General features: G+C 48.1%; 1 protein-coding gene across 2 annotated transcripts in view; it reads left to right on the forward strand.

Annotated features, from left to right (window-relative positions):
* Positions 1-18,076, forward strand: part of CUEDC1 (CUE domain containing 1) — a 217,643-nt gene that overhangs the window by 190,644 nt on the left and 8,923 nt on the right. For both annotated transcript variants that reach the window (XM_082246151.1, XM_082246150.1), the window contains exon 8: positions 5,507-5,600. In XM_082246151.1, the coding sequence (XP_082102277.1) occupies positions 5,507-5,600 (94 nt within the window). The remainder of the gene's footprint in view (positions 1-5,506; positions 5,601-18,076) is intronic.

The raw sequence follows: 18,076 nt of genomic DNA on the forward strand, positions 1-18,076 counted from the left end.
GGACTATCTGAGTCGCCAGACCCTGGATCAGGGGGAATGGTCTCTCCACCCGGCTGTCTTCCAGATGTTGTGCGCGAAGTGGGGTCTTCCAGATGTGGACCTGTTCGCGTCTCGTCTCAACAACAAGGTGAGGAGGTTCGTGGCAAGGACGCGCGACCCTCGGGCAGACGCGTCGGACGCGTTAGTGGCCCCGTGGCATCAGTACAAGCTGATGTACGCGTTTCCACCGATTCAGTTGCTGTCCAGGTTCCTTCGCAGGTTACACTCGGAACGCAGCACGGTGATTCTTGTGGCACCGGACTGGCCTCGCCGGTCCTGGTACGCAGACCTCGTGAATCTGGCGGTCGACGCCCCGTGGCGTCTACCTCTTCGAGACGATCTCCTGTCTCAAGGGCCGATATACCATCCTGCTTTACAGTCGCTGGCTTTGACGGCCTGGCTATTGAGACCGAGGTCCTGAAGGAGAAGGGTCTCTCCCCGGAGGTCGTTCATACCTTGATCAACACAAGGAAGTCTTCCTCGGGGAAGGTTTACTACCGTACTTGGAAGGCCTATTTTGCCTGGTGTGAGTCCAGGGGGTTTTCACCCCGCACGTACTCGGTTTCCCGAGTGCTGTCCTTCCTTCAAACAGGTGTCGATCAGCGTTTGGCGCTGGCTACGATAAAGGGTCAGGTGTCTGCGCTGGCCGTTCTGTTTCAACGTCCCGTGGCTTCCAACTCCTTGGTTGGCACTTTTGTTCAGGGAGTGCGGCATCTGGTTCCTCCTAGGAGGGATCCTCTGCCCCCTTGGGACTTGAATCTCGTTTTATCTGTGTTACGACGTGCTCCTTTTGAACAGATCAGGGAGATCTCGTTGTCTATGTTGTCCAAAAAGGTTGCCTTTTTGGTTGCGATCACTTTGGCTCGCAGAGTGTCGGAGCTGGCGGCTTTGTCCTGCAAGTCTCCGTATCTGGTTGTTCATTTGGATAAGGTGGTCTTGCGACCTAATCCTTCTTTTCTTCCGAAAAGAGTTTCGGAATTCCATTTTAATGAGGATATTGTCTTGCCTTCGCTGTGCGCGAAGCCTAAACATCCAAAGGAGGTGAGATTACATTCTTTGGATGTTGTTCGGGCGATAAGGGTTTACCTTAAATCGACTGAGTCTTTTCGAAAGACGGACTCCTTGTTTGTTCTTCCAGAGGGTCCTCGGAAGGGCATGGCGGCGTCGGCCTCTACCATCGCCAAATGGATCAGGCAGACCATTGAACAGGCGTATGCCTTGCAGGGGAAGGTTCCCCCTGTGCCTGTGAAGGCGCACTCTACTAGATCTCTGAGTACGTCTTGGGCCTGTCGTCATGGGGCTTCTGTAGCCCAGGTGTGTAAGGCGGCGACCTGGTCGACCGTGCACACTTTCACAAAATTCTACAAAGTAGATGTTCAGGCATCGGCGGATGCTTCCTTTGGCCGCAAGGTTCTTAGTGCGGCAATTCCCTAGGGTCCCTTGTTGGGGACTTCTGGCTGTTGGGATAAGTTTTTTATCCCCTGGTTCTTTGTCTTTTCCTGGGTTGTTGCTCCTGTTGAGCAATTATTTTTTCCTGTAGCCCAGCTGGTTTCCTTCCTTTGGTAAGGTTCCTTTCTTTGATGCGGAGACTGCGTTGCCTTTCGGCGCGGATGCGTTTCCCACTCCTCATGTTTGCACTGCTTTGGGACGTCCCCATATGTGACGAATATGAAGAGGCGGCGACTGTCGGAGGACGTAAGAGAAAACGGAATTTTTGTAAAATCTTACCTATAAAATTCCTTTCTCTGAGTCCTCCGACAGTCGCCGCCCCCGCCCCTCTTTTTGGGGTTTGGTTGTATACTCTACTGCTATTCCACTGAAACTGAGATATGGTTGCAGGAAGTAGGAGGGTATTGACTGAGGGGACCACCCCTTGAGGGTGGGATATGTTAAAAGCTTTAATGTTAACATATTCTGTTGCCTAGCTACTCCTTCGGAGCAAAGTCTAATACCCCATATGTGACGAATATGAAGAGGCGCCGACTGTCGGAGGACTCAGAGAAAGGAATTTTACAGGTAAGATTTTACAAAAATTCCGTTTTTTTTTTTTTTAAGTTCTGAAAGGTCTAACAGTACTTATTTGTTTGACACCAAAATTGATCTTTCCCACTTCTTCCACTCCAAACCATGTCAAACGAATAAGCGACTCAAATAGTGTAATTGCTTTTTTTAAAAACATTTATTGAAACCTGTAACAGGTCAACTGACACCCCAACTGGGTGCCTCCGTTGACGGATGCTCCTAGTGCTTCCCGAGGGCTCCAAGCACTCCACCAGACACCATAACCACCTCAGACCCCACGAACCGCCGCAGCTTGTTTGGGGTCTCTCCACCTCCTACCCACCCTGGACCTACGACAAGTCTCCAGGTTCCAGTGGGTGAACCTCTTTCCCCAGAGAGTTAAGCAGGAACAAGCTCTTACAAGAGATTAGTGATTATCCAAGGAAGTATAAAGAGCATTGCAATCCCTTGTAGCAGGTTCCCCCAAACATGAGTCGAGACTTCATGAAGCGGTAAAAACAGACTGTTTATTCAAACACATGCGCAAAGAGATTTACATAGTGGGACAATCCCCCCTCCCCCTTAGCAGCCAATCCACATACACATATACATCCCATAATCAGTTTATCTTAAGGCAGACAGGAACAATAGAACAAAGGAATACAGGCACTTACCAATAACAAACCCTACCCCATCTCACTATCTAGCAATCTGAAAAGTCAAGCCATTCATCTTCCTACATTTCCTGAGAGATATTGCTGACAAATATTACTGTCCCATCTGAAGCAATTCAAACCATTAATTATCTGTTTTTTACTTCCAGTGACGGTGAATACCGTCACAAAACCTAAAACCCAGTACATACACAATACATTTAGTTGAGCGTATTAAACCCCACCAGGTGTGTGATTATGGCAATGGATGTTTGCGGGCTTTGGTAGATGGCGTAGTTGTAGGTAATATTGGGCTGCTCGATCTTACTAGTTGCAATAAAAAAAATCCAGAGTCTAGTTTTGTTCGTTATGTTCATTTATTTGTTTTTAAATTTATGTTTTCAATATACTGTACATTTATATAAAACTTTGCTGAGTGGTTTTAAACTGTTGATTTCTTATGATAATGAATGCACAGATGATTGCAAATGTCCAAAAAATAGAGAATGTATTAAAATATTGTTTATGCTTCTGTTTTCCCTGTTTGAATATCTTTAGCTTTTTGTAATGTGTATCAGAAAGCTGTAAAATGCCTCTGTAGCAATAAAAACTTATTTAAATGATACCCAAAGAGGGGTCAGATGCTTTATACAACCCTTCTGAATATTGAAATTTAAATGCAGATCTGTAGATAGCTGTTGTTGTTTTGTCTAATGCAATGTTCTCCCCAAATATACAACAGGGATCCTAAAACTACGTCCCTCCAGCTGTTGCGGAACTACACATCCCATGAGGCATTGTAAAACTCTGACATTCACAGACATGACTTGGCATGAAGGGAATTGTAGTTCCTGAACAACTGGAGGGCCAAAGTTTGAAGACCCCTGATATACAGTATCTCTACTGGGGTAAGCCTGCGGTGCCTTCAGCACATAGCACAATCCAATCAAGCTAGTAACTACTGGCTGATAACTGGAATGCTTAAGATGGCAACAGCATAAAATAAAACCTTTTTTTTGTTCTGAAGTCTCTGAATTATTAGTTCACAGCAGTCAACAGACAAATAGTTGGCTGGAAGCTAGAAGACATTAATATCTGAGGCAGTTTGAAATGAAAATAGCAAATCATTCTGTTTATCATTCTGTTTATTTACTGTGGTCCTTACAAAGAATGTCTCATGAATAAGAGACAAATGACACTGTGCAATGCAGTCTCATGAATGTGCAAGAAAACAAGAATTGAGCAGTACTGACAGCGGAAGTTTCTCTCTAATTTCTCAGCACCCCATAAATATAATAGTGTGAATATTGGATGCAAGTTCATTAAAATGTTGGAGCATGTTCAGAAATGTAAAAGATAAGTTCACCTTTCAGGAAAAAAAATGCACATATTTTTGCAGAATGTTAATGTATTATTTTGTCCTACAGGAGCCTGCAAAGCATTGCACCCGCCATCGATGGATGGGTGCAATGTCAGGCCCCTAGAGACACATCCTCCAGCTTTCTTGCTCGTACCTCTGTACGGGCTTTCTGTTAGGGAACTGGCGGAATGGTCAGTGGGCTACACAGGCCGTCTTCCATTGAGAAGTACAAGTCCGTCTGCCGCAGGGGAAGACTGGAATTGTGGATTCTTCATTCGCAGATCACTTTAAATGAATGACGTGTCAGTTTCAATGTCAATATAAATTTCAATATCAATTTTAATTCAATATCAATGTTGATTTCAGTTTCAATGTCAGGATCAATGAAGTGTCAGACGGGCCTAGCAATGGTTTTCAATGTGACAACAGCTGTGGGGGAGGGGGGCAGTGCTAGAACACCCTACACCTAGAACACCCTACACCTAAATGCAGGTGTAACGTTCTAAAACTGAATTTGGCCTTTAAAATTTAAATTTGTCCATGTATTTCACAATATAATCACTGAAACATGCTTAACATTATTTGTTTCATTTTCAGTTACTTCCTGAAATGTTTTTAAAATGTGTTTTGAGTACATGTAATTCTTTTTTGCATTGGTTTCCTATCAATCTCTGTACACCAGCTGAAAGATTTACCCTTTCAGATCTAATGGAGGCGGGGAGTGAAGGGAGCTTGGCTGGTGTTTAAAACATCTATTAGTTTGCCTTTTAGTGGCCTTGTGAATATAGAGAAACAAATTGCCTGAATTTTGAATCCTTATGTACAAGATAAAACAAGTGAGAGCTCTGATGGAGCTAGTTTTTTTTCTTTTTATTCTCTGGGGAAATAAAATGAAAACAGGAAGTTGACTGGTTGCTATGAGCGGTGATTACATTTTCTCATTAGGCTATTTTTTTTTTTTTTACTGGGACCGACCCTGTAAAAATGATTCCCATAAAGTGTCTCCTTACCAGTTTTGCAGAGAAGCTTTGATTAAATATGACTATTGGATAAACAATAATTTGTAAAATGTATTCTTTAGGGCTGGTTTACACCAGAATTGCATGTCTGCAGGTTCCCCCTGGAGTTTGATTTTGCAGGCCATTAATTTGAATGTGCTGCAAAGCACACCTAGACGCACAAAAAGTAGTGCATACACTACTTTTGAAGAGCGCCTCACTAAATGGCATGGTACTGTGGTATCATGCAATCTGGTGCCCACAAAGGCACTGTTTGCTATCTGCATTTTGGGGGTGCTGTTCATGTATTGGCACCTGCAGCAGCTTGTTTTGAACACAGTGTGGGAAAGGCGCATGGAACACGTCTTTCCTTCACCATGTTCTGGTGTTAACTAGCTCTTATGGATTCAGTGATATTTTTTTTTTTTAATTGCTTAATACATTGTTTCTTTTAGCTACTAGGAAAAAGTTGTTGGAGATAGCCCGTGCTTTTTCTGAGAAAACAAAGATGAGGAAGTCCAAGAGAAAACATTTGCTCAAACATCAAGTGTATCCTTTATCATTTTGTAACTGTATCACGCTGTATTTTTAAAGTATATCTGTAGCCAAAACTTTTTTTTTTTTTTTAAAAGTAAGGAAGCAAACCATTAACCCCTCGCCTCTCCTTTTTTATTTTATTTTGTTTGTGTTCTAATGAGGAGATTTTATATTCCTTCTGGTAACAATATGGTCACTCTTACAGAATGTGCGTGGAAATCTTCGGTGGGGATACTTAAAGCAATTAAAAGCTTAACACAGGTTCTAGCTTTCCCCAACCTTCTAATAAAGTGTTCTATGCAAATCCTTTTGTGTCAATCTTAGATAGATTTCCAGTTACTTCCAGGCCTGGTGACAATGTTGTCAATTGGGCTCTAAGTGAGGCAGACTCAAATACGGAAACAGAATAATAATAAAAAAAAAAAAAACATAAACTGTTTTTAAACATTCTGCAACTTTTCAACTTTTAAAGATATTTAAATTTGAATATCAAACATATGCATTTCTTTTTTTGCAGGGGAACTAAAAGGTTCCTACAGTCATGTTTGTGCATGTCTATTAATCACATTTGACAAATTGACTAAAGGCACATTAGGACCACTCAGGTGGTGGTGTGCTGTGGAAATGCTTTGCTACTGCTTCTTGTGTGCATTAGCATGTTGTGGTGCCATTCATTGTCTGTGGCAACCCAATACATTAACTAAATACACCTCTTACACATGCGTGCTGCAACGTATGTTACCGCACTGCGTGTTACACGATGCTTCAGAAAAAAATAGTGCTTTCTCTGTCGCTCATTGACAGACGCAGACTTCTTGATTAATATCAGTAGGGTTATGCTGCCCCCTACAAGAGTAGGACACTAGGCAGAAAAAAAGTTCTGGCTACGCCTATGGGCAGTCCCAGAGGGTATACCCTTTCACTTCCTGCTATAGGATGCCAGTTTTTTTCTGCCTAGTCAGGAGTAAGGACCTAAGTTCCTTGCTGGGATCTCTGGTCCTGGCAAGCCTTTTTTTTTTTTTTAGATAATTTTTTAGCTAGTTTTTTTTTTTTCTCCGGATTGTTCCTGTGAGATCTACAATCAGTTATGCCGGATCTGGGCGACAGGCTGGATGTTGAGATCCAGTGGTCACCCCAGCCGGCCTACGAGCCCGTGCAGGCCCTAGCTCTGCGCTGGGTCAGCCGCGACATAGTCCCACTGGACGGGGACTGGCCTGCGGGTTAAACGTCCCGACGAGTCGCATACGACCGGTCAGCGACCGAGTCGCAGCGTCCCTTTTGGCCGACATCCCCCCCCCCCCACTGGGAGGCGAGGGGTTTTTGTCTGGAGTGGCGCCCGCTCTGTTCCGGTATGGTGAGTAAACTGTTCCCCCCTCTCCCCCTGATGAGTTTTGGGGTGGACGCGGGCCCCTCCCTGGGATGGTCGGACCCCCACAATCCCGAGTTCCCTCTGTCCTGTTACACACCCCCACCTATCTGCCCCCCTCCCCCCCCCCTCACTAGTGTGGTTGTTGGGAGGTGACTCCAGGGGGCTGAATCTGGGTTACAGGCCGCAGATGGGGGCGGGGGGGTGCGCCGCCGGTGACGCCTGAACGATCGTGCGGGGGGGGGTTGCTACCTGTGTTTTTTTTTCAGGCCCATCTGCCGATCGATCCGTGGGTAGGCACGAGGGGGGGCCCCCCCGGGGGTCCCCTTTGGCGCTGCGGACCGCGCGGGGCCGCCATTTTCTTGTAGCCTACATGTGCTCTGCGCATGGCGGCGGCCATCTTGGTACACCCGGCTCATATGTCAGTGCTTGGGGTCATTGTATGGGAGTTCCTGGAGGCGTGCAGAGCCCCTCCACAGACCCGGGCGCAATACTCTGCAGCAAGATCGCTGCTGATCCCCTCAGACCCGACCACAATACTCTGCAGCAGGATCGCTGCTGACCTCCCCAGACCCAGGCGCAATGCTCTGCAGCAGGATCGCGGCTGAGCTCCCCAGACCCGGGCGCAATACTCTGCAGCGTGCTGCTGCGACACTCTGGGCCTTCTGGTGCATATGGCTATGGGTTGGTGGGCCTTGGGGGTCTCTCTCTCTCTCTTTGCGGGGTGGGGGGTCTCTAGTGCACGCTGCCTGGCCAATTGGGGGCGCCATAGATGGACGGGACGTTTAAAAAAAAAAAAAAAAAAAGTTTCTCTGTCGCTCATTGACAGACGTAGTCCTCCTTGATTAATATCAACTCGGGTTATACTGCCCTCTACAGGAGTAGGACTAGACAGGAAAGAAAACATTCTGGCCACACCCTAGGGGCAGTCTCAGAGGGTATATCCTCTCACTTCCTGCTACAGCAAATCAGTTTTTTTCTGTCTAGTTAGGAGTAAGGACTTAGATTCCTTGCTAGGATCTTCGGTCCTGGCAGGATTTTTTTTTTAGAAATACTTTTTTAGACAGCTTTTTTTCTCCAGTGTTCCTGTGAGATCTTCAAGTAAGTACGCTGAAACTGGGCGACGGGCTGGATGTTGAGATCCAGTGGTCACCCCAGTTCAGCCTACGAGCGCGTGCAGGCCATAGCTCCGCGCTGGGTCGGCCGCGACATAGTCCCACTGGACGGGGACTGACCCTGCGAGTTAAACGTCTCGCCTGGACGCCAATGACCAGCAGAGTCACGGCGTCCGTATTGGTCGACAGCCCCCCCACCCCGGTGGAGAGGGGTTCTGTCAGGAGTTGGCGCCCGCCTGGTTCCGGTATGGTGAGTAGAATGTTCCCCCTCTCCCCCTGTCGGGTTTGTTGGTGGACGCGGGCCCCTCTCTGGGATGGTCGGACACTCAGTTTCTGGGTCTCCCCTCTATCCTATAACAGGTCACAGATCCCCCAATTTTGAGTGTGATTTTGTGAATAGAAACCAGGAGGCTTGGTTTGGGAGCTGACGATCTAAAGTCACTATATGACTGTAAGGGTGACTGAAGTCAGTGGCAGACTACTAAAAGGCATTACCATGAAGATAGAGGTATCCTACCTGTCATAGTGTGTACACAGGCCGATGCCTATGCCTGAGTACTGCAGCCACAGATCGCTATCCCTCCAGAAAGCCGGTCACTTCCACAGGCCGCACAGCCTCCCGCAGGCCGAGGACACCTCCCGCAGTCCGAGGCATTCCCGTCGGCCGCACAGGCCGAATGCACACCTCCCGCAGGCCGCTGCTAGCTTGCAAGCCGCCGCTATCCTATACAGACCGCCGCCATTTTTTCTTGCAGATCGCACGAGGCCGCCATATTTGCGTAGCCTTGTGTCTCCAGCATGGGGGCGGCCATGTTTGAGGTGACCAAACACCTCGTGGAGTAATTGGGAGGCGCCGGAAGGCGTGTAAAGGGGCGTAGCCGCCTCCTTGGCCCAGGGAAAGCAAGCCAAAGACTTCCTGTCTGTAACAGACAGTGCTGGAAGCAAGTTGATAAGAAACTTCTGTGCATCAGGTGAGCCTTGGGGTCTCTCTCTCTCTCTTTCTGAGGGGTCCAAGCAGGTAGACTGAGGGGCGCTATTGCGCTGGGGGACTAAGTTAAAAAAAAAAAAAGAAAAATGTTTTTTTCTTGCAATTAATTTTTTTGTGTTTGCTGGCAAGTGTCTTGTTACATGAACCCTGCCACACTTGTATCCCCACCTGATCCCCTCGGGGTGGCCGCAGGACCCTCCAGTACCCCATTTGTGATGATGTATTATCAGCAGTTTTGGAGTCTTTGGTATCCCGGGTGGAGGTAGCCTGTCAGGGACGGGGGTCAAGAAGAGCGACCCCCGCCTACCCCTATGTCATCTGATACTTCAGATACGGATTCTGTGCTGGTCATTGCAGCCCCTTTTCTGGGGTTGTTGTCTCAGGTACGGTCTCCTCAGACAGTGAGGAGGACGCTTCTGCCTCCGCCATAGCACAAGAAGCGTTGGTGGAAGCACTAGTTGTGTCTGTCCGGGAAACCTTAAATCTTGAGGTTACACCGGCAGAGGTAGCGGAGACCCATATTCCTTTTTTGGTACTAGCAAGCCTACCAAAATGATGAAGGGTTTCCCTTGCTCAAATGGGGTCGTCCGTAAACGAGCCCCTGCTATTTCCAAACGCATTGCTAGGCGCTATCATTTTGAGGAATCCCTCATTACAAAGATGGACGGTACCACCAATAGTGGACTCACCGATTTCCAGACTAAATAAAGCCACTGTTATCCCGTTGGATTGACAGAATGGGCCCCACCCATCTCTAGGGTGGGGGGACGTCTTCACCGGTTTCCGGATCCAGGGCTTTCCAGAATCCCGGATAAAGGGGTTCGCAAGGTCATATGGTCGGGATACAAGATCGAGTTTCGATCACTTCCACCGGTGCGATTCTTCCCTTCCAATATTCGACATCCTCGGGTCGCTTAAAAAGCTTTGCGGGGGACAGCTTGATGCAACAAGCAGTGGTAGTTCCCATTCCTTGGAGGAGTTCTAGTCGAACCTGTTCACAATGCCCAGGAAAAAGGGCTAGGTGCGTCCAATTCTGGTCTTGGAAGAGATAGAGTCCATCCATACGTGGTGGCCTCCCTGCATCAGGGGGATTTCCTGGCGTCCATAGACATTTAGGATGCCTATCTTCATATCCCCATCTTCGCAGGACATCAGCGTTTTTGTTGCTTTTCCCAAAGATCATCCCTGGTTCCCACTAGGAGACTGAACTATCTGGGCCTAATTTTGGATACATCCTTGGCAAGAGTGTTTCTCCATGCGGAGAAACTCCAGAAGATTCAGTCAATGATTCGGATGTTGCTGTCCGTCAAATGGCTGGGATTGATGGTCGCCTCTTTAGAGGCAGTACCGTTTGCCCAGTCTCATACCCGAATTCTCCAAAGAGGAGATTCTTCTCATATGGAATCGGAATCCTGATTCCCTGGACAATCGGATCCGATTGAGCGAGCGGACCAGGGAGGCTCTGGTCTGGTGGCTTCGGTCTCCGATGCTCAGCCAGGGGGAAGTCATTTCTTCTGATAAATTCCAGGTTACCGAAAATGTGTTGGAACTGAGAGCGATCAGACTTTGTCTGATTTACTGGACTGAGCGCCCGTAGGGGAAGTATCAGCTACTGTATGTCTTCCCCCTTCTCAAGTTACTGCTGAGATTTCTCCGCAGGATAGAGGTGGAGGGAACTCCAGTTATCCCGGTATTCCGGGCTAGCCTCGTCAAGCCGGGTACGCCGACTTGGGCTAGACTAGTCGCGGACGCTCCTTGGAGACTTCTTCTCAGGGAGGATCTGCGGTCTCAAGGACCGATCTTCCATCGTGCTTTACAGTCGCTGGCTTTAACGGCCTGGCCATTGAGACCCAGGTACTGAAGGACAAGGAATTGTCAGCTTCAGTTATTCCTACTCTAATTAAAGCAAGAAAAGCGACTTCCAGCAAAGTCTATTATCGCACATGGAAGGCTTATATTGCGTGGTGTGAATCGTAGGAGTTTTCCCCCCACGTACCTATTCGGTGACCCGAATCTTGTTTTTTTCTGCAAAAGGGGGTTGAGCAGAAACTATCCTTGAGCACTATCAAGGGTCAGGTTTCAGCGTTAGCAATCTTCTTCCAGAAGCCTCTGGCTACTCATTCCTTGGTGCGGAATTTCATCCAGGAGGTGCAGCACTTGGCTTCGCCAGTGCGCGCGCCCTTACCACCCTTGGATCTTAATTTGGTGTTGTCGGTTCTTCAGAAACCTCCCTTTGAAAATATCAGGGAGATTCCCTTGCTTACATTATCCCAGAAGGTGGCCTTCTTGGTGGCTATCACTTCTGCATGCAGGGTGTCAGAACTGGCTGCATTATTGTGTCATTCCCCATATCTGGGGATTCATAGGGATAAGGTAGTTCTTCATCCAAAGTCATCTTTTTTTTCCTAAGGTGGTTTTCAGACTTTCATCTGAATGAAGATATTGTGCTACCTTCCTTGTGTCCTAAGCCCAGTCATCCTCGGGAATGTGCGTTGCATTCCTTGGATGTGGTGCGGGCAATCAGGGTATACCTGAAGACTACGAAATCATTCCGTAAGACGGATTCACTTTTTGTGATCACGGAGGGCCCCAGAAAGGGGTTGCCTGCATCTGCCGCGACTATCTCCAGATGGATTAGACAGACGGTGGTACAGGCTTATTCTATTAAGGGTCGGAATCCTCCGTTCCCTGTTAAGGCGCACTCCACTCGAGCGCTCAGTACTTCCTGGGCCTACCGCCATCAGGCGTCAGTGGTCCAGGTGTGCAAGGCGGCTACCTAGTAGTCGGTGCATACCTTTACAAAATTTTATAAAGTTGATGTGATGGCATCGGTGGATGCCTCATTTGGCCGCAAGGTTTTGCAGACCGCAATTTGAGGAGACCGGTGGTCTACCTCGAGGGTTTTTTTCCGTTAAAATTTCTGTTGAGTCTCATCTTTTGATTGATGAGCATTTTAAACTTCTAGTTGGCACCGGTTGGGCCTTCTAGATTGGATTTTGATTTCCATTTTCCCACCCCTCATTTGTGGCACTGCTTTGGGACGTCCCGAGTTGATATTAATCAAGGAGGACTACGTCTGTCAATGAGCGAAAGAGAAAAATGGATTTTTGTAAAATCTTACCGTAAAATCCTTTTCTCTGTCGCTCATTGACAGACGTAGTACCCGCCCCTCTGTTTTTGAGTTGGGTCGGGTTAAATTCTCTAAACACTGCTTTGTGACATAACTGATTTGCTGTAGCAGGAAGTGAGAGGATATACCCTCTGGGACTGCCCCTAGGGTGTGGCCAGAACGTTTTCTTTCCTGTCTAGTCCTACTCCTGTAGAGGGCAGTATAACCCGAGTTGATATTAATCAAGGAGGACTACGTCTGTCAATGAGCTTAAGAGAAAAGGATTTTACGGTAAGATTTTACAAAAATCCATTTTTTTGTCTCCAACTTTGCTAACTGGTCCCCCTAGTGTAAAATGGACCCTGCTGAACTTGAGTCCCTACCTAACCCCCTCGAGGTGGCCGCAGGGCCGCCAGGCTCCCGACTGGCTATAGATGCACTTCGGTGGCCCTGGATTCATTCGTGTCCCGGCTGGGAGTGGCCTTTAAAGGACAGGGTGCTAATAAACACCCTCCGCCTACCCCTTCCTCATCTGATGCCTCAGACTCTGGGTCTGCATCAGTCGCTGCTGACACGGGTCTCCCTGTCGGGTCTTCTGTCCCCTTTTTGCCTTCGATGCCTCGCAAGCCTAGGCGCTGGTGGACGCACTGTTAGTGTCTGTGCGTGATACTGTTAGATGGAGGACGCGGCTGCGACTGAGGTGCAGGCTACATTGTCGCTCACGTGCCTTCTAGAGCAGCAAATGTTTTTCCTTTTCCTGCGTACTTTGCAATATGCTCAAACAAGAGTGGGACCATCCAAAACGTTCCTCTGAGGTTTGGACACTGCTCCCAGCCTGAGGGGGTGCTAGACACTATCTTTTTGCAGGGTCCCTCATTGCATAGTGGTCTGTGCAACCTACGGTGGATCCGCTGGTATGCAGACTGTATGGAGCTGCTGTGATCCCGGTGGAGGTTCCCCCATCCTGTGCAGATCTGGTGGATCAGAGGGCGGGATCTATGTCCCGCACTGTGTTTTCTCTGGCGGGGCCTGCTTAAGACTGGTGTTGCTGGGTGCCCTGGTGTCACACACATTGGCTGCATGGGCTACGCTACTATGCCGTGACCTGGAGGGGAGGCTGCTCCCCCTTGCTGTTTCAGAGCTGCTGGACCAACTGGTGCACGGGCTGCAGTTGTTTGTGGTGCTGCATTGGTCACTGCTCCCATGCTGGGCTGTTTGTCCTTTTTGGGCAGTGGTCCTCTGGCGCATGTTGTGGCTGAAGTGTTGGTCTGCGGATCGGCCTTGGATGCTTGCTTCCCTGATCTTTCCCTCTGGGGATCGTCTGTTTTGGACTTCCTTGGCTGACTTTTTTCAAGTCTCGCTGGGGATTAAAGTACCTTTCTTCCGTAGGCTACTGAGGGTGTGGACCCCCGTCACTGGTGAGGACCCTTCCTTTCAGCACACAGGGAGTTCTCTCGTCCCTCAGGGTCAGTCGATGGGGCAAAGTCCTTCAAGGCTCCCTCGAGGGGTTCCAAGCGACCCTGGTCTGGAAAAACGAGAATCCATTCTCTCCAGACTTGCGGACATGGCCGCTTCAGCCTGAAGGATACCCCCACCCATATCGGGGGTGGGGGAACGTCTTTGCCGGTTCCCGGCCCCGTGGCTCTCCTTGATTCAAGACAGCGTCCTATACTGGACTTAAGGAGATGAACTGGTTCGTGCTGGTTCAAAGTTTCAAGACGGAATCCATCACATGGTGTTGGCCTCCCTGCATTGGCCTTTCTGGCCTCCATGGCCGTTAATGATGCCTGCCTTCACATTCTCTATGCGCAGGACACAGTTTTTTCTGCGCTTTGCAGTGGGAGTGGCCCATTATCTATTTGTGGCATTACCCTTTGGTCTCGCTTCTGTTCCTCAGGTTTTCACATAGGTGGTTGGCTCTGGTTCTGGCACTGCTGTGACAGCGGGGACTGTCGGCGCCCTTAGCAAGGGTGTTTCTTCCTTCACACGCACTCCACGAGCTTCGGACTGCAATCAGCTGTTGCTGCCCAGGAAATGGTCGTCCCTTTGGGCTGGTATGTGTGTTCTGGGACTGCTGGTGTCGTCCTTCGCGGCTGCCCTTTTTCGCTCATTCCACATGAGAATCCTCCAGCAGGACACCCTTCTCGAGTGGAACAATAATCACATTTCCTTGGACAAATCCGATTTTCAGCTGAGCCTGGTGCCCAGGGAGTCACTGATATGGTGGCTTCAACCCCTGATGCTTCTCCAGGGAATTTTCAATTTATGGTCTATGTTACCACTGTTGTCAGTCTATCCGGGTGAGGAGGGGTTCTAGTGGATTTTCTGTTAAGGAAATCTGGTCCCTGGAAGTGTTCAGGTTGGCCTGTTTCTGTGCTGGCACTGGGAGCGATCAGGCTTGCCTGTTTCGCTGGACCGCTCGTCTTTGGGATTGTCCAGTGCGCTTTCAATCGGACTATGCCACGGCCGTGGCTTGTGTCAATTGCTGAGGGGGTACCTTAATTGCTCCTGTGGCCTTGGAAGTGGCCGACATCCTCCGATGGGCGGAACGCTTGTTCCAGCCTTCTCCGCTGTTCCTTTTTCAAGAGTGGGAAATGGGCTGGCGGATTTCCTCGGTCGGCGGACCTTGGATCTAGGAGAATGGTCTCTCCATCCGGAGGTGTTCCACCAGTTGTGCCCAAGTTGGGGTACTCCAGATGGGGCTCTGTTGGCGTCCCGGATCAACAGTGATGTACAGCGGATTGTGACTCGCTCCCGGGATTCTCAGGTAGACACCGCTGACGCGCTGGTGGGCCCGTGGGGTCTGTATCAGCTGCTGTATGCCTTTACTCCTCTCAGGTTACTACTGTGACTGCTTGCGGGATAGAGGTGGAAGGGATTCCGATCATTCTTGCGGTTCCAGACTGATCTCGTTTGGTACGCTGACCTGGTTGGGCTGGTCGCGGACGCTCCCTGGGGAATTCCTCTCAGGGAGGACCTGCTGTCAGGGACCAATCTTCCATCCTGTTTTACGGTCGATGGCTTTGATTGCTTGGCTGTTTATAGCCGGGTGTTGAAGAAAAGGGTATTGTCTACTTTAGTCATCCCTACTCTGCTCACACTACGGAAAGCGACTTCTAGAACGATGGATTATCATACGTGGAAGTCATATATTGCGTGGTGTACGTCTTTTGGGGTTCCCCCAAGCTCTTGCTCCGTGGCTCGATTGTTTGCCTTCTTTCCCCGGGGAGTTTCTCAAGGTTGGCCTTGCGTATATCGAGGGTCAGGTCTCGGTCTTGGCAATATTATTCCTCAGGCTATTGCCCATTTTTTTCCCTGGTGCATGCTTCATCCAGATGGTGCGACACCTGCTATCTCCGGTGCGACCTCCGTTACCACCTTGGGACCTTACTTGGTTATGTTGGTTCTTCAGACCCCTCCCTTTGCAAATTTTCAGGGGATTCCCCTGCTCACTTTGTCCCTGAAGGTGGCTTTTTTCTTTGTGGCTATTGCTACTGCGCGCAGGGTGTCGGTACTGACGGCGTTGTCCTGTCGTTCTTCCTATCTGATGGTGCATAGGGATACAGGATACTTTGTCCGGGACCGTCCTTCCTTCCGAAGGTGGTTTCCGTTTTTTACTTTGCATGAGGTCGTCTTATTTGCCTCCTTATGTCCTAAGACTTGCATACATGCTTTGGTTGTGGTTCGGGCATTTTGGGGGTACCTGGCAACTATTGACTTTTCTCAAGTCAGATTCCTTTTTTGTGCTCATGGATGGCCCTGGGAAGGGTTGCCTGCGTCTGCTGTTACTGTTTCCAGATGGGTCAGGCAGACGGTGGTACAGGATGGTTCAATAAGGGTCAGGTTCCTCCTTTCCCTGTAAAGGCGCTTTCTGCTCGGGCGCTTAATTCCTTCTGGGGTTTTTCGCCGTCCGGCTTCTGTGCTTCAGGTTGGCGAGGCGGCTACCTGGTCGTCTGGTTGCGCCTTTCCTAAGTATTATAAAGATGATGTGCTGGCATCTGCAGATGCCTCTTTTTGCCGCAAAGTTGCGGGCTGCTGTTTAAGGGGGCCCTTAGTCTCCCTTGAGGGTTTCTGTTTCTCAGATGGGTCTCGATGAGTCCTGTTTTACCTGGTGGGCTATGTTTAGCCTTGTGGATTTGTTTCTGCTGTCCCACCCCTCATTTATGGCACTGCTTTGGGACGTCCCTACTGATATTAATCAAGAAGTCTGCGTCTGTCAATGAGCGACAGAGAAAACTGGATTTTTGACTTACCGTAAAATCCTTTTCTCTTAAGCTCATTGACTCACGCAGTACCCGCCCCTTTGTTTTTTTGAGTTGGGTTGGTATGATTTCTCTGACACTGCTTTGTTACAGAACTGGCATCCTATAGCATGAAGTGAAAGGGTATACCCTCTGGGACTGTCCATAGGCGTAGCCAGAACTTTTTTTCTGCCTAGTGTCCTACTCCTGTAGGGGGCAGTATAACCCTACTGATATTGATCAAGAAGTCTGCGTCTGTCAATGAGCTTAAGAGAAAAGGATTTTACGGTAAGTCAAAAAATCAAGTTTTTCCAACTTTTTATACATTCTTGTGCTTTGGCAGCACATTCATTTGAAAAGGGTTGCATTAATGTGCACGTGTTAAGGCAAAGCACCAGAATGGACAGGTCTCAGTGGGCCTTATACACACACATGCATACAAAATTTCTATGCGTGTAGGTGTGTGTATGTGTATGTATGTGTGTGTGTATGTGTGTGTATATATATATATATATATATATATACATACAGTGCCTTGCGAAAGTATTCGGCCCCCTTGAACTTTTTGACCTTTTGCCATATTTCAGGCTTCAAACATAGATATAAAACTGTAATTTTTTGTAAAGAATCGACAACAAGTGGGACACAATCATGAAGTAGAACAAAATTTATTGGATATTTCAAACTTTTTTAACAAATAAAAAACTGAAAAATTGGGCGTGCAAAATTATTCAGCCCCCTTAAGTTAATACTTTGTAGCGCCACATTTTGCTGAGATTACAGCTGTAAGTCGCTTGGGGTATGTCTCTTATCAGTTTTGCACATCGAGAGACTGAAATTTTTGCCCATTCCTCCTTGCAAAACAGCTCAAGCTCAGTGGAGGTTGGATGGAGAGCGTTTGAACAACAGTTTTCAGTTCTTTCCACAGATTCTCGATTGGATTCAGGTCTGGACTTTGACTTGGCCATTCTAACACCTGGATATGTTTGTGAACCATTCCATTGTAGATTTTGCTTTATGTTTTGGATCATTGTCTTGTTGGAAGACAAATCTCCGTCCCAGTCTCAGGTCTTTTGCAAACTCCATCAGGTTTTCTTCCAGAATGGTCCTGTATCTGGCTCCATCCATCTTCCCATCAATTTTAACCCTCTTCCCTGTCCCTGCTGAAGAAAAGCAGGCCCAAACCATGATGCTGCCACCACCATGTTTGACAGTGGGGATGGTGTGTTCAGGGTGATGAGCTGTGTTGCTTTTACGCCAAACATAACGTTTTGCATTGTTGCCAAAAAGTTAGATTTTGGTTTCATCTGACCAGAGCACCTTCTTCCACATGTTTGGTGTGTCTCCCAGGTGGCTTGTGGCAAACTTTAAACTACACTTTTTATGGATATCTTTAAGAAATGGCTTTCTTCTTGCCACTCTTCCATAAAGGCAAAATTTGTGCAGTATACGACTGATTGTTGTCCTATGACCTCCTTACCATTTGGTGACATCTGCCTGTGACCCCAGAGGGGTAAACAAGCTGTTTTTGACTCTGGGTCAAATCTTAAGGTGAGAGGCTTTAATCTCTGGTAGGGGTGGAGTGAAGCACAATATCGTATATTAATAACTTCTGTGGTGGCCATTACTTTGAGGATTGGAATGCACCTATATATGGACATTTAATTTC

This window comes from Pelophylax lessonae (genome assembly GCF_965119305.1).
Source record: "Pelophylax lessonae genome assembly, chromosome: 2".
Lineage (NCBI taxonomy): Eukaryota > Metazoa > Chordata > Amphibia > Anura > Ranidae > Pelophylax > Pelophylax lessonae.